At 40.9% G+C, this 25,518-nt stretch overlaps 1 protein-coding gene across 3 annotated transcripts in view; it reads left to right on the plus strand.

Moving 5' to 3' along the window:
* The window catches only part of stard9 (StAR-related lipid transfer (START) domain containing 9), an 82,290-nt gene that overhangs the window by 15,849 nt on the left and 40,923 nt on the right, over positions 1 to 25,518 (plus strand). For all 3 annotated transcript variants that reach the window (XM_060934184.1, XM_060934185.1, XM_060934186.1), the window contains exons 2-3: positions 15 to 84; positions 9,835 to 9,963. In XM_060934184.1, the coding sequence (XP_060790167.1) occupies positions 15 to 84; positions 9,835 to 9,963 (199 nt within the window). The remainder of the gene's footprint in view (positions 1 to 14; positions 85 to 9,834; positions 9,964 to 25,518) is intronic.

A 25,518-nucleotide genomic window follows, 5' to 3' on the forward strand; every position in this document is an offset into this window, starting at 1 on the left:
GTTTTGTCTCGCAGGGAAAGTGTGGATGGAGGGAGAATAGCTGTACAGGTGGAAGACAAAGTGGTGAGAGTAAGAAATGTGAAGGTAAGTTCTGTGTTTCAGGCTTTGTTGTTTCAACCACAGAAAATAATTGACGTAATTGACTAATATTGAACGTGAGATTTTACAAAATACAATAAACCAGAGTTGTTCTGTGTAAACACGTGCAGGATTAAAAGGAAAAGATATGAGTGCAGTGTTGATCTCAGGGTATCACGTTAACAGGAAGCTTAGAGATTGTCCATTTCCTGCATGATTACACTGCTGTTTATTGAAAGTACCCACAACACATACAAACATTCGGGTTGTAGTTACCTCATCAAAGCTTCCACACAGCCTTAGTCACTTAACAGCCATGTCGTTAAACATGAGTAAACAGAAGAAATGCACTTTACTCTAACCCTGAATTCCATACCACTGTGTTCTGACTGAAACCAATGTTACATAACCTGATTTGTGGGATGATTGCGTGTGTGTTGGAAAGAGAGGCCACGAAGTCGTGTCTGTTTTTACTGGTTGAACTTGGCATAATGCAGTTTTGTAAATGCTGCAGAATTAAAATACATTTAGTGACAATTATTAAATTCACTTAATTACAATTATTGAGCTGGTCGTAACTCGTTATCAGAGTCCACACTGATATGTTGATTATACAATTTGATGTCAGCAGAGGTGCCAACGTTGCAAAAAAGAAAATCTGACCAAGCAGAGAAAGAAAAACAAAACTAAACAGAATTGTATCAAAAACCCTAGTGTACATCAGTGGAAAAGATGAACAAGGCAATAAAATTTTTTTTTTAAAACCCCAAACGTCTGACAAATGACCACAAGAAAACAGTAAGGCCACTACATAATAATCTCATCTCATCTCATTATCTGTAGCCGCTTTATCCTGTTCTACAGGGTCACAGGCAAGCTGGAGCCTATCCCAGCTGACTACGGGCAAAAGGCGGGGTACACCCTGGACAAGTCGCCAGGTTATCACAGGGCTGACACATAGACACAGACAACCATTCACACTCACATTCACACCTACGGTCAATTTAGAGCCACCAGTTAACCTAACCTGCATGTCTTTGGACTGTGGGGGAAACCGGAGCACCTGGAGGAAACCCACGCGGACACGGGGAGAACATGCAAACTCCGCACAGAAAGGCCCTCGCCGGCCACGGGGCTCGAACCCGGACCTTCTTGCTGTGAGGCGAAAGTGCTAACCACTACACCACCGTGCTGCCCCTCTTTCTCTCTCTCTCTCTCTATATATAGTTGAAACCGTATATTTACATACACTTTAGGAAAAGACACAATCTTTTTTTTTTCTCATAGTCAGACATGAAATCAGACATTCACTTTAACTTTTTCATGTCTGTCTGAATATTTAAAATTATTTCAATGTAGTTAATGCCAAATTAATCAGAGAAGGAGTTTTTTATTCAATATTTTAATTGCTTTTATCAAATCAGAAGTTTACATACACTTCATCAGTACTTGGTACAATTGCCCTTAAACTGTCTGACTTGGGTCAAAAGTTTTGGATAACCTTCAACAAGCTTTGCACAATACTTGACAGGAATTTTGGCCCATTCCTCTTGACAGAACTGGTATAACTGGGCCATATTTTTTGGCTGCTTTGCATGCACATGTTGTTTCAGCTCTGCCCACAAATGCTCAATAGGGTTGAGGTCGGGGCTTTGTGATGGCCACTCCAAAACATTGACTTTGTTGTCATCAAGCCATTTTCTGACCAGTTTGGCGGTGTGCTTCGGGTCATTGTCCATTTGGAAGACCCATTTGCGGCCAAGCTTTAACTTCCTGGCAGATGCTTTCAGGTGTTGGTTCAGTATCTCCACATACTGTTCCTTCTTCATTACTCCATTGATTTTGTGAAGTGCACCAGTACCTCCTGCAGCAAAACAACCCCACAACATGATGCTGCCTCCGCCATGTTTCACTGTTGGTATGGTGTTGTTAGGATTGTAAGCGTCTCCTTTTTTTCTCCAAACATATCGTTGTTGATTATGGCCAAACAGCTCAATTTTAGTTTCATCCGACCACAAGACATGTCTCTAAAAATTGAGATCCTTTCCCCTGTGTTCATTTGCAAACTGTAATCTGGCCTGTTTATGTTTGTGTTGGAGTAATGGCTTTCTCCTGGCAGAGTGGCCTTTCAGCCCATGTTGGTGCAGAACTCGTTTCACCGTGGACAGTGACACACTCTTACCAGCTTCAGCCATCATCTTCACGAGGTCCTTTGCATTCATTCTTGGGTTCTTACGCACAGCACTGACCAGAACCCACTCATATCTGGGACTCAGAATCCGTCTCCTTCCTGTGCGGTATGATGGCTCGACATTCCCACATTGTTTGTACTTTTGTATAATGGTTTGAACTGAAGACCGTGGCACCTTCAGGCTTCTTGAAATTTCCCCCAAAGATGAGCCAGACTTGTGCAAGTTAACCATTCTTAGTCTGAGATCTTGATCAATTTCTTTAGATTTACCCATGTTGTGTACAAGGAAGCACGGTGTTTGAGGTGTTCCTTAAAATACAATCACAGGTGTGTGTCTCAGGTGTGTCTCCAATTAATTCAAATGTTGCCAATTAACCTATCAGAAGCTTCCAAAGACATGACATCATCATCTGGGCATTCCTACATTGTTTAAAGGCACACAATCTGCAGTGTATGTAAACTTCTGATTTGATAAAAGCAATTAAAATATTGAATAAAAAACTCCTTCTCTGATTAATTTGGCATTAAGTACATTGAAATAATTTTAAATATTCAGACAGACATGAAAAAGTTAAAGTGAATGTCTGATTTCATGTCTGACTATGAGAAAAAAAAAGATTGTGTCTTTTCCTAAAGTGTATGTAAATATACGGTTTCAACTGTGTGTGTGTATATATATATATATATATATATATATATATATAAAAGAGAGAAAGGGGGGGATATTACACCATGATGCAAAGATATGACGTTTACCTTTGAGTAGTGAATGTATATTTAAAAAAAATATTTTTCAACATGAGACGATAAACTTCATATCTTCATGCCACCGTGTAATATTCTTTATATTATACGGACATATTCACAAACAAAAAGTACCCAAATTTATCAAAACAATTCATCAATGTCCTCACGAGTGAGGATATTGAAAAATATGTTACTCAATGTCCCGAATGTAATTCGTATGAAAACTATGAGTGGCGTATTTCCCAGTAAAACATTTGTCCACATAATAAATAAAATTACTTAACACCTAACTATACAAATAAATATTTGAAGAGTTTGGTTTCCCTGCAATGATCTGGCGAATTGTCCAGGGTGTACCCCGCCTCTCGCCCATAGTTAGCTAGGATAGGCTCCAGCTTGCCTGCGACCCTGTAGGACAGGATAAGCGGCTACAGATAATAGATGGATGAACGGATGGATGGAGTTTGGTTCCAAAACGCGATAAACACCAAATTTGAAAAATTGAAACTCCTGCCCCCAAACCATCAGCAATTATCATATCTTACTTGTACCATATTCAGTTTTCGCCAAAACACCATATCTGCCATTGATTTACATACTGCATTACAGCCTTTCATTCCAAAATGCAACAAGTGCCATCACCGATTTTTCTCAAAACCAGACGTATCCATTTGGCCGATCAGAGGCCGCTATTGGTGTGAAGTCTTCTAAGATGGCTGTGCCCATGAAGTAGGAAATCGTTTCATCACTTCTTGCATTTATTGGACAATTTCACACTGAATTATTAATTATTTCGATAAAATAATCTCATCTCGTCTCATTATCTCTAGCCGCTTTATCCTGTTCTACAGGGTCGCAGGCAAGCTGGAGCCTATCCCAGCTGACTACGGGCGAAAGGCGGGGTACACCCTGGACAAGTCGCCAGGTCATCACAGGGCTGACACATAGACACAGACAACCATTCACACTCACATTCACACCTACGGTTAATTTAGAGTCACCAGTTAACCTAACCTGCATGTCTTTGGACTGTGGGGGAAACCGGAGCAGCCGAAGGAAACCCACGCGGACACGGGGAGAACATGCAAATTCTGCACAGAAAGGCCCTCACCGGCCACGGGCTCGAACCCGGACCTTCTTGCTGTGAGGCGACAGCGCTAACCACTACACCACCGTGCCGCCCGATACAATAATCTAAAAAATAAAATATTCTATCAAATAAAATAATCTGTCATGGAAGAACACGGTTAAATGCACTTTAAATAGAAAGGGATATGTAGCATTTTGGGGAAAAATGCCGTGGCGTAGATATGTAGTGATTGACAAAAAGTAATTACTTGGTTCAGTTAAAAGCTGCTAATTAGTTCTGGATTTCATTTTTGAAGTTTATTATCATTAAGGAGTTAGTCCATAAATTTTAAAACAGGATACAGTGGTTTTCCTTTTATCACTTCCCGTAATCAGAAAAAGTGATTTTTCTTGAAACAATGTAACTGGATATATAGCGTTTTGGAACCAAACTCTTCATTTGCTGTTTTTAAGGCTTAAATCATGTACATGAGAAGCTTTGCTATAGAACAGATCTGCTCACATACAGTATACAACCCCAATTCCATAAATTTGGGACACTGTGTAAAACACAAATAAAAAACAGAATATGATGATTTGCAAATCATGGAAACCCTATATTTTACAGAAAATAGTACAAAGACAACATATCAAATGTTGAAACTGAGAAATTTTATTGTTTTTTGAAAAATATATACTCATTTTGAATTTGATGTCAGCAACACATTTCAAATAAGTTGGGATGGGGCAACAAAGGACTGAAAAAGTTGTCATACTAAAAAAACCTAAATTGGTTAATTGGCAACAGGTCAGTAACATGATTGGATATGAAAAGAGCATCCCAGAGAGGTGGAGTCTGTCAGAAGTAAAGATGGGGAGGGGTTCACCGCTCTGTGAAAGACTGCGTGGGCAAACAGTGCAACAATTGAAGAATAATGTTCCTCAATGTAAAATTGCAAAGAATTTGTGGCTCACATCATCTGTGGTCCATAATATCATTAAAAGATTCAGAGAATCTGGAGAAATCTCTGTATGCAAGAAACAAGGCTGAAAACTGACATTGGATGCCTGTGATCTTCAGGCCCTCAGGTGACACTGCATTGAAAGCAGACATGTGTCTGGAGTGGAAATCACTGTATGGGCTCAGGAACACTTCAGAAAACCATCGTCTGTGAAAACAGTTCATTACTGCATCCACAAATGCAAGTTAAAACCAAATATAAACAGTATCCAGAAACACCGCCAACTTCTCTGGGCCTGAGCTCTTTTACGATGGACTGAGGTGAAGTGGAAAATTGTCCTGAGGTCTGATGAATTGAATGCAGAAATTCTTTTCAGAAATTATAGACACCATGTCCTCCAGGCTAAAGAGGAGAGAGACCATCTGGCTTGTTATCAGTGCACAGTTCAAAAGCCAGCATCTGTGATGGTATGAAGGTGCATTAGTGCACATGACATGGGTAGCTTGTAAATCTGGGAAGGCATCATTAATGCTGAATGATATATACACCTTTCAGAGCAATATGCTGCCATCCAGACAAAATCTTTTTCAGGGAAGGCCTTCCTTCTTTCAGCAAAACAATGCCAAACTGCTTTCTGCACATATTAAAACCGCATGGCTCCATAGTAAAAGAGTCCAGGTGCTAAACTGGCCTGCCTGCAGTCCAGACCTGTCTCCCATTTAAAACATTTGGCACTAAATACATTATGAAGCGCAAACTGTAACAAAGGAGACCCCAAACTGTTGAGCAACAGAAATTGTATATCAGGCAAAAATGTGACATTTCTCTTTTAAAACTCCAGCAATTGGTCTCCTCAGTTCCCAAACGTTTACAGAGTGTTGTTAAAAGTAGAGGTGATGCAACACAGTGGTAAACAAGCCCCTATCCCAACTTTTTTGAACGTGTTGCTGGCATCAAATTCAAAATGAGTGTATATTTTTCAAAAAAAAAAAATCTCAGTTTCAACATTTGATATGTTGTCTTTGTACTATTTTCAATGAAATATAGGGTATGCAGATTATCATATTATGTTTTCTATTTACATTTTACACAGCGTCCCAAATTTATGGAATTGGGGTCGTATTAATTAATTCTTTATCATCTTGCTACTAACATTAAGATTCAAATACAGCAGTAGTCAATTCTTTAATAAGCTAACAGAAAGACTGAAGTCTAACATATGGTTTACATTTCCAACTATGGTGTACTGTAGTGTAGATCATCCATTAATTATAATGATATTAACAGTAACAGGAAAAGCTGTAAAGCTGCAATATAAGAGAACACAAGACATTTCAAGGTCAAGGTCTTTTTATTTCTAATGCTCATTGAAGATGTGGGTCTTCATTATGTGTTTAAACACAGAGATGGACAGCCAAAGAAACTTCACTCTACAACCTAAGTTCCAGTATAGCTGATGACTTGGTTTCCTTCTGTCCTGATGTGTGGTGGGTTAAATTGAGTTTGTACTTGAAACTATACGGCTCAAGCTACTGTTTGAGATTTGATAAATATCATCAAGTTGCCTGTACTATACAAGAATCCAGAGGAGAAACACAGCATCGAGTGACATTGGTGAAGATTGAAGGGAAGTCAGGCTGCGCTGGGGTTAGCCGCTGTCGGTGTGGAAAGAGAAAGTGGTTGGAAACAAAAACAAAGAGTTTGGTATACTCTTGTCCCAGGAGAAGCTATTTCAAGATTGTAGGGCAATCGAGTAGAGAGAGAGAGAGAGAGAGAGAGAGAGAGAGAGGATTGGCTAGAACAGGCACGGGACAGGAGGCTGTATACAGCTGGAGAAAGACACACATGAACTGTTTATTTGTATAAAATCTCAGTTAATATGCATGTTCCATTCGTATTAACGTGCGGTATAGTACAAATGTTACCACAACAAGGAGTGTATGGATTCAACACATTCAGCTTTTCAATCATGGTACATGAGTTTAAATTATATGTATAACAGGACAAGCTTATCCAGGTGTGATTTTAACAGACAGCGAGAAAAAGAGATTGTGCTCAAGCATTTGAATTTTGCCCTGCATTCAGGAAGGATGCACTGGTTGTTGAAACGAGCATGAAATGCACAAATTATCCATCAGTATAATGCCTTTACTCACCTTCTAACGTTACCAACGTTAAAAGCCACTGCTTGGAAATAATTGCATAAGGAACAAAAGTTTTATTAGTTTTATTCTCCCCCCACACCACTTCTTTTTTTCTACTGTGTCTATGTTGTGCGTCCTTGCTGAATGAATTTTAAGTGCTGAGCCAACTTAATTGAGATCAGTTCCCATCCCACGTATGCCTTAAAAAGTGACACTTATTTTCTACGTGTAGAATGTATATGTAGATTCTGATCAAGTATTCAGATACAAAGCCTATAATTAATTCTGTTTAATGGATTAATAAACTGGGCGGCACGGTGGTGTAGTGGTTAGCACTGTCGCCTCACAGCAAGATGGTCCTGGGTTCGAGCTCAGCGGCTTTCGAGGGCCTTTCTGTGTGGAGTTTGCATGTTCTCCCCGTGTTTCTGTGGGTTTCCTCCGGGTGCTCCTGTTTCCCCCACAGTCCAAAGACATGCTTAAAAATTAAAGTCCTTCCCACGCCTTACAGTACCTGGTATTCCTAGGCAGTCTCCCACTCAAGTACTAACCAGGCCCAACTCTGTATGTGGCGCATCGGGCGGCGCCGATCTCCGTTTCCATAGCCCTCGGCCTCTCGCCTATTACATAGCTAGGGTTACAGTGGGGGGCTAGTCCTCTGGTAACCACAAGAGTTTAACTCCCCATGCACAGATGTATTGCAGCGTGCCTTGCCAGATGGCAGTAGGTACCATTTTTTGATGGTCTTTGGTATGACCCGACCGTGAATAGAACTCACGATCTCACGATCGAGAGGCGGACACGCTACCACTAGGCCACTAGTCGGTCCAAAGACATGCAGGTTAGGCTAATTGGTGGCTGTAAATTGACTGTAGGTGTGAATGTGTGTGTGAATGGTTGTTTGTCTTTGTGTGTCAGCCCTGCGATGACCTGGCGACTTGTCCAGGGTGTACCCCGCCTCTCACCCATAGTCAGCTGGGATAGGCTCCAGCTTGCCCACGACCCTGCACAGGATAAAGGGGTTACGGATAATGGATGGATTAATAAAATGATTAGCCAGCTCATTCAGTCTGATAGAAACTTTATTCAAATTGGCCTCAATCAGTTTACTATTCTGATGGAGGTGCACACATGAACATTTTTAATTTGATTGCGCTTGAGGCTGCATTTACAGAATCATGGGATAAAATGGTGGCAATCTATGAAGCTTCCTAGATCTTTGGTGCATTTGATTGAGGCCAGATTGAGGATGTAGGAGATGAGGCTGGTCATACATTAGTGTACTCTTACGATGACATTAGAATCAGAAAAACTAACTTAACAGTATTAGTATGCATCCTGCCTTACAAATCTATCGTCTTATAAAATATGAATAGAACATGGATTGTAGTAATGAGGCACATTACTTAAGCTCAGCTTAGAAAAATTGCTGGATCTAAATTTAACAGCAGAATTTTAATGGATTTAGTAAAGCCATGTAGAGTTGTGAGGTAACTCATGCTGAATGGAGCCAGGAAAGTGCTTCACCACAACCGCAAACACACCGTTGCCAATGACGACTGGCATGTTTCTGCATGCTCCATTCCCTGCTCTCTTACCATAACATGATATGGCGTCAATAAATGACACAGCCATTGATGCAGGTCAGGTCTGTTTAATAGAGCTGATAAACTGCTGAGGACTGTGTGTGCATTTCACATTTGCAGTGATGTGTTTACTGCTTTACGCTGACGCTAAATGGAACAGTGGTTTTGTAAATGTCAGCACAGAGCCATTCATGGATAGTCAAATCATTTATTTCTTCTGTTGAGCATTAGAATGGAGTGGAGCTTTATTACCCTAGGCTCTGCTTTCGCCCACCCAAGTACAGGCTGTGCAGCACAGTTTAATGTTCGATTTTTGCATCATTTTTTAAAGTGGAATAAATGTCACAATAGAAAACAGTCCAGTTTCTTTCGAAATCTAAATTACAAATTAGATTTCATGAGGAGTTTGTATGCTGCGAGTTATCATCTGTCATTGTTTCATAACAGACTAATGAAAGGATGTTGGCTACACGTTTGATATCAGGAATTGATGCTTAAACTACTCCCTCCTAGGATATGACCTCATTGGTGCCTGCCAGAGTTTTGGCATTGGATATATGACATTTTCTCTCACTCTGTCCTCTCTGTCTCTCTTTCACCAAAGAGAATCCATAATTACCAGTGCCTCTCAGTGCATGGTATATTTGATTTATAAACCTCATCAAAAAATTCCAAACTACAAGTGGTGAGATTGTATCTTGGCATAAACTCACTGGAGGCAGCCATGCTTGTTGTTTACGTTGGAGTGACCTTCGACCTGCGCATGTGCAACATACCATGCTATTCGCCTGCCTTGTTAGGCATGATCATGATATGTAAATCTACACAGACAGAAATGCTAACAGATGCAGAGTAGCTTAAAATTGTGATGTCAGTTCATGGTATATCCAGGATATACCACAATTGACTCACGCCCTATCCATTTTTTAAAAATGTTACAAGATACATTGCTTAATCAATGGTGGAACTATTTTATGTCACGTGAGCCATCCTTGGCCAATCCCTGCACGGGAATTTTTTTGATGAGAGGAAATAAATAAATATTATTTTGCTGTCTACAGCTGGAGGGACGTCTGGATGGGCGAGCCGAGGCTCCAGGTGACTCCAGAGAGAGGATGTTAGAGTTTGGCTTTGATTACTGTTACTGGTCCGTGAACCCTGAGGCACCCAACTATGCATCACAGGAGGAGGTGAGTGCCATCTCATGCATGTTTACCCCTAACATGTTGCTGTAGCGTTGATGAGCTGTGTTTTAGGGTCATGGAGGCTGATGTGTGCCAGCCAAGCAGCTCTGGAACTAGAGGACAGTCAAAACCTCTGGAAACAATGAAGCAAGCTGTCTATTTTCCTTCAAATGAATTAAAGACTTTAGGAGAGGATGACCATCCAAGTCACAGGAGTGTTTCTTAATGCTTGTCCAGTTTTGTCTAATTTGGCTCTAATTACATTTTTCAAATCTACTTGGTCTAATGGGATGATTAGATTCACGTGTCTCCCTGTGTGAGCACAAGGCTTCCTTTTCCTCACTGTTTCTCCTCAAACTGGTCTTTGTGTGCTATGCCTGAAACCCAACTCTGACACACACAAAGTCAATGTCACTGGGCAGGCATCAGCCCCCCTTGTGCTCTCTCTCTCTCTCTCTCTCTCTCTCTCTCTCTCTCTCTCTCTCAATTCTGCTAAGTCAGAGATTATAGCATAGGCCTGAAGCCGACATTCCTCATATGACCTATGACTTTGTCAGTGGGAGAGACTTTATGTAGCCCTCTCAGAGGAAGCAGGAGCTGCTTAACTTGTGTGGACTTTACTATGTTGATAATATTCCTTTCAGTGGACAGTAATAGTTTTAAGTGGACAGTACTTAGAGGAGGAAGAGACTTCTTATAGGTTCCCGAGTGTGACAAGAGAAAATCGTTCGCCCTGTCATCAGAAGATTGCGAGTACAAATCCCAATGATGCCACAGTCATCCATGGGAGCTTGAGTGGGAGGGATGGCATTACTCTCTCACTCATGTCAATCACAGTAGCACTACTTAATTACAAGTGTATATGAGCTGATGTATATAGAAGAGAGCAGTTAGCGTTTTCCTCTATGTGTATTACGCTACCCCGTGATGCAGCATGAGCAGTCGTTCACAAAGATGCAATTGGCTGGATTCATGGCTCAGAGGAAGCACATGTTGATCTTCACTCTCCCCTGTTAGTAGCTGTTGTACAATAGGGGAGAGCTGATGGTGGCAGGGAACTGGCATGTGACCAAGGGGAGAAAACAGTGAAAGAAAAATCTCCACGTTTTATGCTTATTTGATATGATGAGTTGAGATCACCAGCTACCTTGTTCTGTTTGTAATTACCGGTAGTTCCCAACTGCTAGGTTGCTAAGCTAAGTTAGAGTTGAGTTAGGGAACACACCCTCAGAAATATTGAAGGAACATGCCTTCAAGTATGTTATGGAAACATTCCCCAAGAGCATTGCAGAAATTCCCCCAAGAATATTAGTTTATAATTGCAAAATGAATACCTAAAAGCGGCCTTTGGCTAACTTTCTGAGACAATGTATAAGAGGATGTTATGGGAATGTTATCAGAATTTTGTTTTTCTTTTTTTTTCCCCCAAAATAATACCTATTTGACAGACTTCCTGTTATGAGTGGGAATAGTTCCCAAAAAATAACAAAGTGGGAACTAAATGCTAATGTTAGGCAAATATTCTGTGTTTGTTCGGTTTATAAAATCAGTCATTCCTTTGAAGTCTTATGTGATACGAACATGCCACGCACTTGTGAATGGGGAATTGGTGTCTCAGATGAAAACAGGTGTATTTTACTTGTGAGATACTATTGGCATGCTAATACTTGTAGATTTTAGATAGAAACGGGAAAATCTGGTGTTTCACTTATGCACTGCGTAAAGTTATGATAATTCCCACTGTAACCAAGTTTTTGCAGGGGAAAGCAGTTAATACATGTTGAAAAAGTACAACCCCGATTCCAAAAAAGTTGGGACAAAGTACAAATTATAAATAAAAATGGAATGCAATGATGTGGAAGTTTCAAAATTCCATATTTTATTCAGAATAGAACATATGGTAGATGACATCAAATGTTTAAACTGAGAAAATGTATCATTTAAAGAGAAAAATTAGGTGAGTTTAAATTTCATGACAACAACACATCTCAAAAAAGTTGGGACAAGGCCATGTTTACCACTGTGAGACATCCCCTTTTCTCTTTACAACAGTCTGTAAACGTCTGGGGACTGAGGAGACAAGTTGCTCAAGTTTAGAGATAGGAATGTTAACCCATTCTTGTCTAATGTAGGATTCTAGTTGCTCAACTGTCTTAGGTCTTTTTTGTCGTATCTTCCGTTTTATGATGCGCCAAATGTTTTCTATGGGTGAAAGATCTGGACTGCAGGCTGGCCAGTTCAGCACCTGGACCCTTCTTCTACGCAGCCATGATGCTGTAATTGATGCAGTATGTGGTTTGGCATTGTCATGTTGGAAAATGCAAGATCTTACTTGAAAGAGACGTCGTCTGGATGGGAGCATACTGTATGTTGCTCTAGAACCTGGATATACCTTTCAGCATTGATGGTGTCTTTCCAGATGTGTAAGCTGCCCATGCCACATGCACTAATGCAACCCCATGCCATCAGAGATGCAGGCTCCTGAACTGAGCGCTGATAACAACTTGGGTCGTCCTTCTCCTCTTTAGTCTGAATGACACGGCGTCTCTGATTTCCATAAAGAACTTTAAATTTTGATTCGTCTGACCACAGAACAGTTTTCCACTTTGCCACAGTCCATTTTAAATGAGCCTTGGCCCAGAGAAGATGTCTGTGCTTCTGGATCATGTTTAGATATGGCTTCTTCTTTGAACTATAGAGTTTTAGCTGGCAACGGCGGATGGCACGGTGAATTGTGTTCACAGATAATGTTCTCTGGAAATATTCCTGAGCCCATTTTGTGATTTCCAATACAGAAGCATGCCTGTATGTGATGCAGTGCCATCTAAGAGCCCGAAGATCACGGGCACCCAGTATGGTTTTCCGGCCTTGACCCTTACGCATAGAGATTCTTCCAGATTCTCTGAATCTTTTGATGATATTATGCGCTGTAGATGATGATATGTTCAAACTCTTTGCAATTTTACACTGTCGAACTCCTTTCTGATATTGCTGCACTATTTGTCGGGTCAGAATTAGGGGGATTGGTGATCCTCTTCCCATCTTTACTTCTGAGAACCGCTGCCACTCCAAGATGCTCTTTTTATACCCAGTCATGCAAATTATTGCATTCTGTTTTTATTTAGAATTTGTACTTTGTCCCAACTTTTTTGGAATTGTGGTTGTAGCTAGAAGTCACCTGCTTAATTTGCATGCTCACTAAATCATCGTGATTGATGCTCCACAACGATCATACAGCCCCGATTCCAAAAAATTTGGGACAAAGTACAAATTGTAAATAAAAACGGAATGCAATAATTTACAAATCTCAAAAACTGATATTGTATTCACAGTAGAACATAGACAACATATCAAATGTCGAAAGTGAGACATTTTGAAATTTCATGCCAAATATTGGCTCATTTGAAATTTCATGACAGCAACACATCTCAAAAAAGTTGGGACGGGGCAGTAAGAGGCTGGAAAAGTTAAAGGTGCAAAAAAGTAACAGCTGGAGGACCAAATTGCAACTCATTAGGTCAATTGGCAATAGGTCATTAACATGACTGGGTATAAAAAGAGCATCTTGGAGTGGCAGCGGCTCTCAGAAGTAAAGATGAGAAGAGGATCACCAATCCCCCTAATTCTGCGCCGACAAATAGTGGAGCAATATCAGAAAGGAGTTCGACAGTGTAAAATTGCAAAGAGTTTGAACATATCATTTACAGTGCATACTATCATCAAAAGATTCAGAGAATCTGGAAGAATCTCTGTGCGTAAGGGTCAAGGCCGGAAAACCATACTGGGTGCCCGTGATCTTCGGGCCCTTAGACGGCACTGCATGACATACAGGCATGCTTCTGTATTGGAAATCACAAAATGGGCTCAGGAATATTTCCAGAGAACATTATCTGTGAACACAATTCACCGTGCCATCCGCCGTTGCCAACTAAACTCTATAGTTCAAAGAAGAAACTGTATCTAAACATGATCCAGAAGCGCAGACGTATTCTATGGGCCAAAGCTCATTTAAAATGGACTGTGGCAAAGTAGAAAACTGTTCTGTGGTCAGACGAATCAAAATTTGAAGTTCTTTATGGAAATCAGGGACGCCGTGTCATTCGGACAAAAGAGGAGAAGGACGACCCAAGTTGTTATCAGCGCTCAGTTCAGAAGCCTGCATCTCTGATGGTATGGGGTTGCATTAGTGCGTGTGGCATGGGCAGCTTACACATCTGGAAAGACACCATCAATGCTGAAAGGTATATCCAGGTTCTAGAGCAACATATGCTCCCATCCAGACGACGTCTCTTTCAAGAAAGACCTTGCATTTTCCAACATGACAATGCCAAACCACATACTGCATCAATTACAGCATCATGGCTGTGTAGAAGAAGGGTCCGGGTACTGAACTGGCCAGCCTGCAGTCCAGATCTTTCACCCATAGAAAACATTTGGCGCATCATAAAACGGAAGATACGACAAAAAAGACCTAAGACAGTTGAGCAACTAGAATCCTACATTAGACAAGAATGGGTTAACATTCCTATCCCTAAACTTGAGCAACTTGTCTCCTCAGTCCCCAGACGTTTACAGACTGTTGTAAAGAGAAAAGGGGATGTCTCACAGTGGTAAACATGGCCTTGTCCCAACTTTTTTGAGATGTGTTGTTGTCATGAAATTTAAAATCACCTAATTTTTCTCTTTAAATGATACATTTTCCCAGTTTAAACATTTGATATGTCATCTATGTTCTATTCTGAATATAATATGGAATTTTGAAACTTCCACATCATTGCATTCCGTTTTTATTTATAATTTGTACTTTGTCCCAACTTTTTTGGAATCGGGGTTGTAAATTTGAAGGACCAGGTTCAGTCACTCTACATTACACTGCTACAAACGTGGCTCAGACTCAGCCTTAAATTTAATACCTACATGTGATTAATACCGTACAAATTTCAGGATGTCTGTGGGACTTTTCAAAGTTCTATGTTGTCTAAATCAGTGTTTCTCAACCACTGGACTGCGGCCCATTAGTGGGCTGTGATTTTTTTTTTTACTTGTTTGAAGCCAAATACTAAATAGTTCAGGATATTGCAGTGTCCCAAATTCGGTAGCTGGTTTGCCGTACACTTTTCAAGTGGAGTAAATACATTTGTGGGTAAATTAAGAAGAACAAGCCTTTATTTTGTCACATTCCTCCTCTGTATTTAATCTGTGCTTGCATTTGGGCGCGTGCGCACACACACACACACACACACACACACACACACAGAGCGTGCACACGCAGTGAGCAGAATAAATAAATACATTTGTGGGTAAATTATATGGATCTGTGATGCCTGCTGGAAGAGAAGAGCAGGGAGGATTGCGAATCAAGCAGCTGTAGTTTGTTTACACCCGATACTAAAACTTGTAGCATCCTCAAAGACACGTACAAAAAGCCCAGAAATGCTTCCTTACCTGGGCAAAAACAATACAGGATTTATCTTGTAGTGTCCTGATCCCCAGATCTTTAACCCAGCCACATATAAAAAGTTGTTCACCTCCATACTCTTCCAGGTTTTCATCTGTGTGTCCGTGTAGAACGATGTCTGCAGCACCAGGTAGTTTGAGATTTTGGGGAAGTCAGTGGATGGATAATTTTCCAACTCCTAATGAATGAATAAATGAATGAATGAATAACTTTATTTAAACACAATAAGTTGATCAGCAGAGCTGGTGGAGTCATGCATGTACAGACAAATAATTACAAATACAAAAGACTAAAAATATACACAATCTTTAAAAAAACTTAAAATCTGTTGATTATCTTTATTTTCACATTAAATTAATTAATAGTATGCATAATTATTGTCTTTGTATTTAGTTAAGGCTACAATAGGATCAAAATTTCTTTCATGGGAAAAATCCTTCTTTGTTAGCGTATCCACTTCTTTTGAGTGTACAGTGGTGCTTGAAAGTTTGTGAACCCTTTAGAATTTTCTATATTTCTGCATAAATATGACCTAAAACATCATCAGATTTTCACACAAGTCCTAAAAGTAGATAAAGAGAACCCAGTTAAACAAATGAGACAAAAATATTGTACCTGGTCATTTATTTATTGAGGAAAATGATCCAATATTACATATCTGTGAGTGGCAAAAGTATGTGAACCTTTGCTTTCAGTATCTGGTGTGACCCCCTTGTGCAGCAATAACTTCAACTAAACGTTTCCGGTAACTGTTGATCAGTCCTGCACACCGGCTTGGAGGAATTTTAGCTGATTCCTCTGTACAGAACAGCTTCAACTCTGGGATGTTGGTGGGTTTCCTCACATGAACTGCTCGCTTCAGGTCCTTCCACAACATTTCGATTGGATTAAGGTCAGGACTTTGACTTGGCCATTCCAAAACATTAACTTTCTTCTTTTTTAACCATTCTTTGGTAGAACGACTTGTGTGCTTAGGGTCATTGTCTTGCTGCATGGCCCACCTTCTCTTGAGATTCAGTTCACGGACAGATGTCCTGACATTTTCCTTTAGAATTCTCTGGTATAATTCAGAATGCATTGTTCCATCAATGATGGCAAGCCGTCCTGGCCCAGATGCACCAAAACAGGCCCAAACCATGATACTACCACCATCATGTTTCACAGATGGGATAAAGTTCTTATGCTGGAATGCAGTGTTTTCCTTTCGTCAAGCATAATGCTTCTCATTTAAACCAAAAAGTTCTATTTTGGTTTCATCCATCCACAAAACATTTTTCCAATAGCCTTCTGGCTTGTCCACGTGATCTTTAGCAAACTGCAGATGAGCAGCAATGTTCTTTTTGGAGAGCAGTGGCTTTCTCCTTGCAACCCTGCCATGCACACCATTTTTGTTCAGTGTTCTCCTGATGGTGGACTCATGAACATTAACATTAGCCAATGTGAGAGAGGCCTTCAGTTGCTTAGAAGTTACCCTGGGGTCCTTTGTGACCTTGCCAACTATTACACGCCTTGCTCTCGGAGTGATCTTTGTTGGTCAACCACTCTTGAATTCCCTCCATTTGTACACAATCTGTCTGAGTGTGGATTGGTGGAGTCCAAACTCTTTAGAGATGGTTTTGTAACCTTTTCCAGCTTGATGAGCATCAACAACGTTTTTTCTGAGGTCCTCAGAAATCTCCTTTGTTCGTGCCATGATACACTTCCACAAACATGTGTTGTGAAGATCAGACTTTGATAGATCCCTGTTCTTTAAATAAAACAGGGTGCCCACTCACACCTGATTGTCATCCCACTGATTGAAAACACCTGTCTCTAATTTCACCTTCAAATTAACTGCTAATCCTAGAGGTTCACATAGTTTTGCCACTCACAGATATGTAATATTGGATCATTTTCCTCAATAAATAAATGAACAAGTATAATATTTTTGTCTCATTTCTTTAACTGGGTTCTCTTTATCTACTTTTAGGACTTGTGTGAAAATCTGATAATGTTTTAGGTCATATTTATGCAGAAATATAGAAAATTCTAAAGGGTTCACAAACTTTCAAGCACCACTGTACTTCTTGGTTTTAATAACTTGCTTGTTTGCTGTAAACAAACATGGCAATAAATTCTTGTGTTAATCGACCAGACTCCACTTTTGGATCATTAATCCCTTTTGACTAAGAATGCCCTGCATGCATGGTTTTATGTTGGCTTCTGGCACATCCATACAGTTTTAAATACAATACCTACAGTTAAAAACAGTTTGTTTTTATTGCATTTATTTAATTCCTGGGCTCCCATCTGTAACAGGGAGTGATGTTGCATCCCATTAATACACTTTACAGTAGATTATTAGATTCTAGAATAGATGAGCCATGGGCCCTGACTCGACCCCATGGGCCTTAAAGCAGAAAAGGTTGCGAACCCCTGGTCTAAATCATTTAATAAATTACCATCCTTAATAAGTAAGAAATTTGTTTGAAATTTGAATTCATGTGTTTTAGAATATAAGCTTCATTACTAATCTTAGTCTGGTGTCATCTCGTTTGTATTTTCTAATGCAGTTGAGTCTGTTAAAAATACTTATTCTTCTTCAAATACCAGGAGAATTGGGGTTTCCCATCCTCATGAGGTTAGGAGTGTGCATTAAACTGAAACTAACTTTAACTGTTGTTGAGCTAGCAAACGCAGTCACATCTGGCTGCAGAAGCGTAGATCGCTGTTATGTTTGCTGGTTAAAAACCTATGTCCATGCAGATTATGCCATAAAGTTTTCTTACAACATACTTGGCATATGAAATGATAGCTACACAGTAATAGATAATTTCCTTCATCTACGAGTTATTTTGAAGTATTTTTATATTTGAGATGTTAAAACTGCAAATGGGGTCTTAACATTGGCACTAAAATTCTCTTAAAAACTTACATTAACTTAAGAATACCTGTACATGATTGCAGTCCTACAGCCCTGTCTGGTTTATTTTGAGGTTTTAGTGCCTTCTTTAGTGTCTCAGTACAGTGCAGAGAAATGATAACTGTGTTCAGCTTCCAGGGCGGCATGGTGGTGTAGTGGTTAGCACTGTCGCTTCACAGCAAGAAGGTCCTGGGTTCGAGCCCAACAGCTGGCAAGGGCCTTTCTGTGTGGAGTTTGCATGTTCTCCCCGTGTCTGCGTGGGTTTCCTCCGGGTGCTCCGGTTTCCCCCACAGTCCAAAGACATGCAGGTTAGGCTAATTGGTGGCTCTAAATTGACCGTAGGTGTGAATGTGAGTGTGAATGGTTGTCTGTGTCTATGGCTACGTTTACATTAGACCGTATCTGTCTCGTTTTCTTCGTGGATGCACGGTCCGTTTACATTAAACCGCCTGGAAACGCCGGGAAACGGGAATCCGCCAGCGTCCACGTATTCAATCCAGATCGTGTCAGCTCCGGTGCTGTGTAAACATTCAGAATATGCGGATACGCTGTGCTGAGCTCTAGCTGGCGTCTCATTGGACAACGTCACTGTGACATCCACCTTCCTGATTCGCTGGCGTTGGTCATGTGACGCGACTGCTGAAAAACAGCGCGGACTTCCGCCTTGTATCACCTTTCATTAAAGAGTATAAAAGTATGAAAATACTGCAAATACTGATGCAAATACTGCCCATTGTGTAGTTATGATTGTCTTTAGGCTTGCCATCCTTCCACTTGCAAGTGGTAAGTGATATGCACTGGGATCACACACACAGTGGCTCAGTCCCGAATCACAGCTTGTTCACTTCACTCGCGCGCTCTGTGAGCTGCGCAAGGCCGGAGTGCGCACCCTCCAGAGGGCACTCGCTGTTCAGGGCGGAGTGATTTGGAGCACAGGATGCCTGCGGAGCCGAGCGTATCCGTGTATTGGTATTGCTGTGTGCACGCAAATCGTGTATTGGTGTTGCTGTGTGCACACTAATCGTTTTAAAAACGTTAATCTGATGATCCGCTGATACGGTCTAATGTAAACATGGGCTATGTGTCAGCCCTGTGATGGCCTGGCGACTTGTCCAGGGTGTACCCCGCCTTTCGCCCGTAGTCAGCTGGGATAGGCTCCAGCTTGCCTGTGACCCTGTAGAACAGGATAAGCGGCTACAGATAATGGATGGATGTTCAGCTTCCATAGCATTATTTGCATCTTGCCTGGTCCAGTACATCTTTCAGTCCAGTTTTCTTGAACTGGATTTTATCAGCAGGTTCTCGTGAAGCAGCATGTTGCTGTTTAATTGCTTTTGGGCATGCGGCTGTAAGCTGAGGCTTTAGCTGCAGTAGCATTGCTCTGGAGTGACTCCTGAGAGATGCTTTCACCATAAACCCGCCAGTGGAGAAGAAACCAGCTCCACTTTCAGTCTTTGTTATTCTTCACTTTCCTTTTCCAAGCCTTGATATGCCTATGTATGGAAATTTAAGTGATTATTATAATGAGAGCTTGTAGATCACGTCGAAGAACAGGAAGAAAGCTTATATACATTCAAGTTTTAAGCGAGCAGGAAGAAGGAATCAGAGAGGAGGGGGAGGTTGTCTCAGGCATGAAGCAGAGCAGATAAAGAGGAGTAATGGAAGCCAGCTGTTGTGCTCATGTGCTCAGAGCTTTCAGCTTTAAGCAGTTTCTGAAATCTCGTCTCGTTTGTATATTAAGCAGGAGGCACACGTAAGCCATAGAATAAATGCACTGGTGCAAGTCTGCAGTGCATGAGCTAGGCTGAGAAACAAAGCAGAAAGTGGAGATCTTTGGGGGTGGAGGGAAGAGGGAATTCCAGACCCCTCTGTAGCCAACAGCACAGCACAGCTGCTTCAATGAAAGATTGCACTGCGTGGACGTCACTGGTAAAAAGGCAGGACACAATGCCGGTTTTCATTTCCAAGTGAAGTCAGCTCTTGTGTTTTCTGTTTCTCTTATTTTCTTCTCTTTTCTCCTCCCCTCCTCAGTCTGTGTGTCTTTATGCACTGCTGCTCTTGAAAAATAATAGACGCACTGTATGTGTATTGCATGCCAATGGGTGTTTCTTCGTCACTGCACACACTCTGGTTAACTTATTCACAGGCTGACATTTGAATTTTGGATTGGTGGATGAGCATTCAAAAAAGTTATTGGCAATGGGGGAAGAAACAGAAGATCTTGTATGTTACCCTGTCAACACACTCACAAAGCAATAATGAGGTTTTTTTTTTAATACAGCACTTATCCCTAGCTCAGGGGTAGCATGGGGGTGTAGTGGTTAGCACTGTCGCGTCACAGCATGAAGGTTCTGGGTTCGAGCCCCGTGGCCAATGGGGGCCTTTCTGTGTGGAGTTTGCATGTTCTCCCTGTGTCTATATGGGTTTCCTCCAGGTGCTCGAGTTTCCCCCACAGTCCAAAGACATGCAGTTAGGCTAATTGGCTACTCTAAATTAACTTGGAGAAGGATGTTAGTTCCAAGTTCCTTCTCCGAGCTAATTCACATGAAAGTTCACACGAAAGACGCTGCCAAGTTTAAATGCTCTAGACACACCAATGATGGACTGTTAAAATGTCGTCAGTAGTGCCCTTACAGCCCTTGCCTGCTATGGGATGAAGAAGAAGATCCATAGCTCCAGAAACGACGACTGTTCATTGAGTAGCAACAGATCACACTCTGGCTGTACCAACCATGCCAGCAATGTGGAGTTTTAATCCCACAAGCTGTGGAAACCATTTAACTCTCATAAGTTGCTGCCTCTTAATATGACCTTGATTAGATTTAGATGGCCACTTGCAGCAACAGGTGGCTGGTAAATGCCATTCCCCTCTTCCCTGTCCCACCATGCAAACTTGACCTACAAAATTTTGTGAAAGTATGCCTGATGAGGCAAACTGAGTCATTGCCAGTGAACTTCCTCCCAGTCTCTCTCTCTCTCTCTCTCTCTCTCGCTCGCTCGCTCGCTGTCTCTCCACTGGTTCACATGAGGATATAAACAGGATCTTGAACTTGACATATCCATGAAATTAAACCCAACCTAACACCAAAACAGAGATACAGTACTATTGAAAGAAACCTATACTTTTTAATAGCATGATTTCCCAGTGACTTCACGTTTGTCACCACTTGTTCCTTTTGCTTCATGAGGCTGAAGTTATTTGCCAGCTGTACAGTACAGCCTTTCACTGTTGACCTGCCTGGCTGAAGTGACTAAGAAACCCTGAACAAATATCCTGTATCGTGAACAATATTATGCAAACTTCATCCACCTTTTGCAATTTTTCATTATTAATCTGCTAGACTGAGAGAGCTTAGTCCCAGTGAGAGTCGGTGTGAGATAACAGCCCAGCTTGCAAGTTCATAAATGGATTTTACTAGTCAGGGGTAGGCTTCCTGATAACGTTTCCCTTTAGGGCTAAAGACTGAGTTGAGAGACTCTCTTCAGCAATGAATGTTGTCTCTGTACATGGTTTTCCCAAACTCACTCGTCAGAAGGAGTCTGAAGAGCGACATTATGAAGAGCTTCTTTGCAATGCACATCCTCAATATAGGCATTAATAGTTGCTAAATCCAGTCGATGAAGTCACATGGCGTTTGTGTTTTACCAAAAAATAATGAAATATAAAGTGTTTAAAATATGTTAATATATTGTATCATCATTAAGCATTACATATATAATGTGGTAATTAATAATTGAAACTGTTTGACATTTTTGGGCAATATATATTTTTTTATTCCAAGTGTTGTTGGTTTTTTTTTTATTAAATGAATAAACGGTCACACAAAAGAATGAGCAAATAATAAAGTAAATAATTAAGTAAATGTGTTCCCCATGCCGGCTCATTTCACTGTTACCCAAACATGCAGTCAGGATTATTTCAACTCTTATCCACAATGCCAAGCTGGCAGTGTTCTTCCTTATATGTGTACATGCAGAGAGAGAGAGAGAGAGATTTTGATCTGTCTCTACCTAAGGAGGTTGAATTGACTACTTTCATATTACCCATAATGCTTTGCGCCTTGAGGGGGGGTGTTAACCAAAATATAAACAAACTAAAACAACACGGTGTCACACACTGACTGTAATCTTTCAGATTTAAATCTCCCTAAAACCTTCAAAGAAGGGCGGCATGGTGGTGTAGTGGTTAGTGCTGTCGCCTCACAGCAAGAAGGTCCGGGTTCAAGCCCCGTGGCCGGCGAGGGCCTTTCTGTGCGGAGTTTGCATGTTCTCCCCGTGTCCGCGTGGGTTTCCTCCGGGTGCTCCGGTTTCCCCCACAGTCCAAAGACATGCAGGTTAGGTTAACTGGTGACTCTAAATTGACCGTAGGTGTGAATGTGAGTGTGAATGGTTGTCTGTGTCTATGTGTCAGCCCTGTGACGACCTGGCGACTTGTCCAGGGTGTACCCCGCCTTTCGCCCGTAGTCAGCTGGGATAGGCTCCAGCTTGCCTGCGACCCTGTAGAACAGGATAAAGCGGCTAGAGATAATGAGATGAGATGAGACCTTCAAAGAAGTGTCAAAACTAACTAAACCAAAGCTTAAAGAAATCTGCAAAGCTTCTTCTGTGGACTTTGAGAAATCAATCAGTAAAAAAGCACTTGTAAATATCGTATCAAACGCTTTGAACATCTCTACTTCAGGTGACAGTCAGCCGCCTTCTTCACCTGTCAGCACGGGTGTCCCAACAATTACTTACCTGCAGAAGTTAAAAGATTGGCAAAAGAGCTGAGAAAGATCGACACGGATCATAGAAGAATCCATAGTGAAATCGTTTTTGCTGGCTGCTGGTTGCGACGAGAAAGCCATAAGAAAATACAAAACGCTTCGTGCATGGGAACACAAGCAAGGAATTCACTCAGTCAAGTAAGTGCTGTAAACACAGCAGAACTGTCAAATTTTTTTTAAGTTGATTTTGATTTCCTTCACTCTGATTTTCCTCGAACTCATGCACTACCAGATTACGACAATCTTTGGGCCATTAGAGGAAGCTGTTTGGACGACAGGGTCAAATACTACATTCGATCTACAGTGGTGCTTGAAAGTTTGTGAACCCTTTAGAATTTTCTATATTTCTGCATAAATATGACCTAAAACATCATCAGATTTTCACACAAGTCCTAAAAGAAGATAAAGAGAACCCAGTTAAACAAATGAGACAAAAATATTATACTTGGTCATTTATTTATTGAGGAAAATGATCCAATATTACATAACTGTGAGTGGCAAAAGTATGTGAACCTCTAGGATTAGCAGTTGTTTTGAAGGTGAAATTTGAGTCAGGTGTTTTCAATCAATGGGATGACAATCAGGTGTGAGTTGGCACCCTGTTTTATTTAAAGAACAGGGATCTATCAAAGTCTGATCTTCACAACACATGTTTGTGGAAGTGTATCATGGCACGAACAAAGGAGATTTCTAAGGACCTCAGAAAAAGCGTTGTTGATGCTTATCAGGCTGGAAAAGGTTACAAAACCATCTCTCAAGAGTTTGGACTCCACCAATCCACACTCAGACAGATTGTGTACAAATGGAGGAAATTCAAGACCATTGTTACCCTCCCCAGGAGTGGTTGACCAACAAAGATCACTCCAAGAGCAAGGCATGTAATAGTCAGTGAGGCCACAAAGGAACCCAGGTAACTTCTAAGCAACTGAAGGCCTCTCTCACATTGGCTAATGTTAATGTTCATGAGTCCACCATCAGGAGAACACTGAACAACAATGGTGTGCATGGCAGGGTTACAAGGAGAAAACCACTGCTCTCCAAAAAGAACATTGCTGCTCGTCTGCAGTTTGCTAAAGATCACGTGGACAAGCCAGAAGACTATTGGAAAAATGTTCTGTGGACGGATGAGATCAAAATAGAATTTTTGGTTTCAATGAGAAGCGTTATGTTTGGAGAAAGGAAAACACTGCATTCCAGCATAAGAAACTTATCCCATCTGTGAAACATGGTGATGATAGTATCATGGTTTGGGCTTGTTTTGCTGCATCTGGGTCAGGACGACTTGCCATCATTGATGGAACAATTAATTCTGAATTATACCAGCAAATTCTAAAGGAAAATGTCAGGACATCTGTCCATGAACTGAATCTCAAGAGAAGGTGGGTCATGCAGCAAGACAATGACCCTAAGCACACAAGTCGTTCTACCAAAGAATAGTTAAAGAAGAATAAAGTTAATGTTTTGGAATGGCCAAGTCAAAGTCCTGACCTTAATCCAATCGAAATGTTGTGGAAGGACCTGAAGCGAGCAGTTCATGTGAGGAAACCCACCAACATCCCAGAGTTGAAGCTGTTCTGTATGGAGGAATGGTCTAAAATTCCTCCAAGCCGGTGTGCAGGACTGACCAACAGTTACCGGAAACGTTTAGTTGCAGTTATTGCTGCACAAGGGGGTCACACCAGATACTGAAAGCAAAGGTTCACATACTTTTGCCACTCACAGATATGTAATATTGGATCATTTTCCTCAATAAATAAATGACCAAGTATAATATTTTTGTCTCATTTGTTTAACTGGGTTCTCTTTATCTACTTTTAATACTTGTGTGAAAATCTGATGATGTTTTAGGTCGTATTTATGCAGAAATATAGAAAATTCTAAAGGGTTCACAAACTTTCAAGCACCACTGTACCTACAGAAACACTAAAAGGGGAAGTACATGTAAGCTTACTTACACTGCATCGTCTGCGCTTTGTTTTGGGAGTTGATCCTTCAATAAAGTTGTCCTTTTCAGTTCTTTGACTTGTCCTTGTTTTTCAATTTTCACACTTTTTATGACTAAACACAAACACAGAGGGGTTGTAGGCTTCGTGACTCAGATCATCAAACTTTACTCCACCACTGAAGTCTGCAGAACACAGTCACGTGTTGTCTGTCGGTGTAAAATTTTGATGGCAAGTTCTGTTTAACCGCGCTTTTTGACGCTTAGCCTCTTTAGGGATTCTATAAAACTTTAAATCAGGAAAAATAATTTTTCCCCCATGTGAATTCAAAGAAATGACTGAGGTTATCTGACTTACAGTAATAAACAAACATAGTGCCTGGTTAAACACCCCCGCCCAGGCGCAAAGCATTATGGATATGTGAAAGTAGTCAAGTGACATATACAGTATATGCACACACACAGATATAAAGGAGGTCAATTCAGCCTCCTT

This window comes from Neoarius graeffei, chromosome 11 (assembly GCF_027579695.1).
Source record: "Neoarius graeffei isolate fNeoGra1 chromosome 11, fNeoGra1.pri, whole genome shotgun sequence".
NCBI lineage: Eukaryota > Metazoa > Chordata > Actinopteri > Siluriformes > Ariidae > Neoarius > Neoarius graeffei.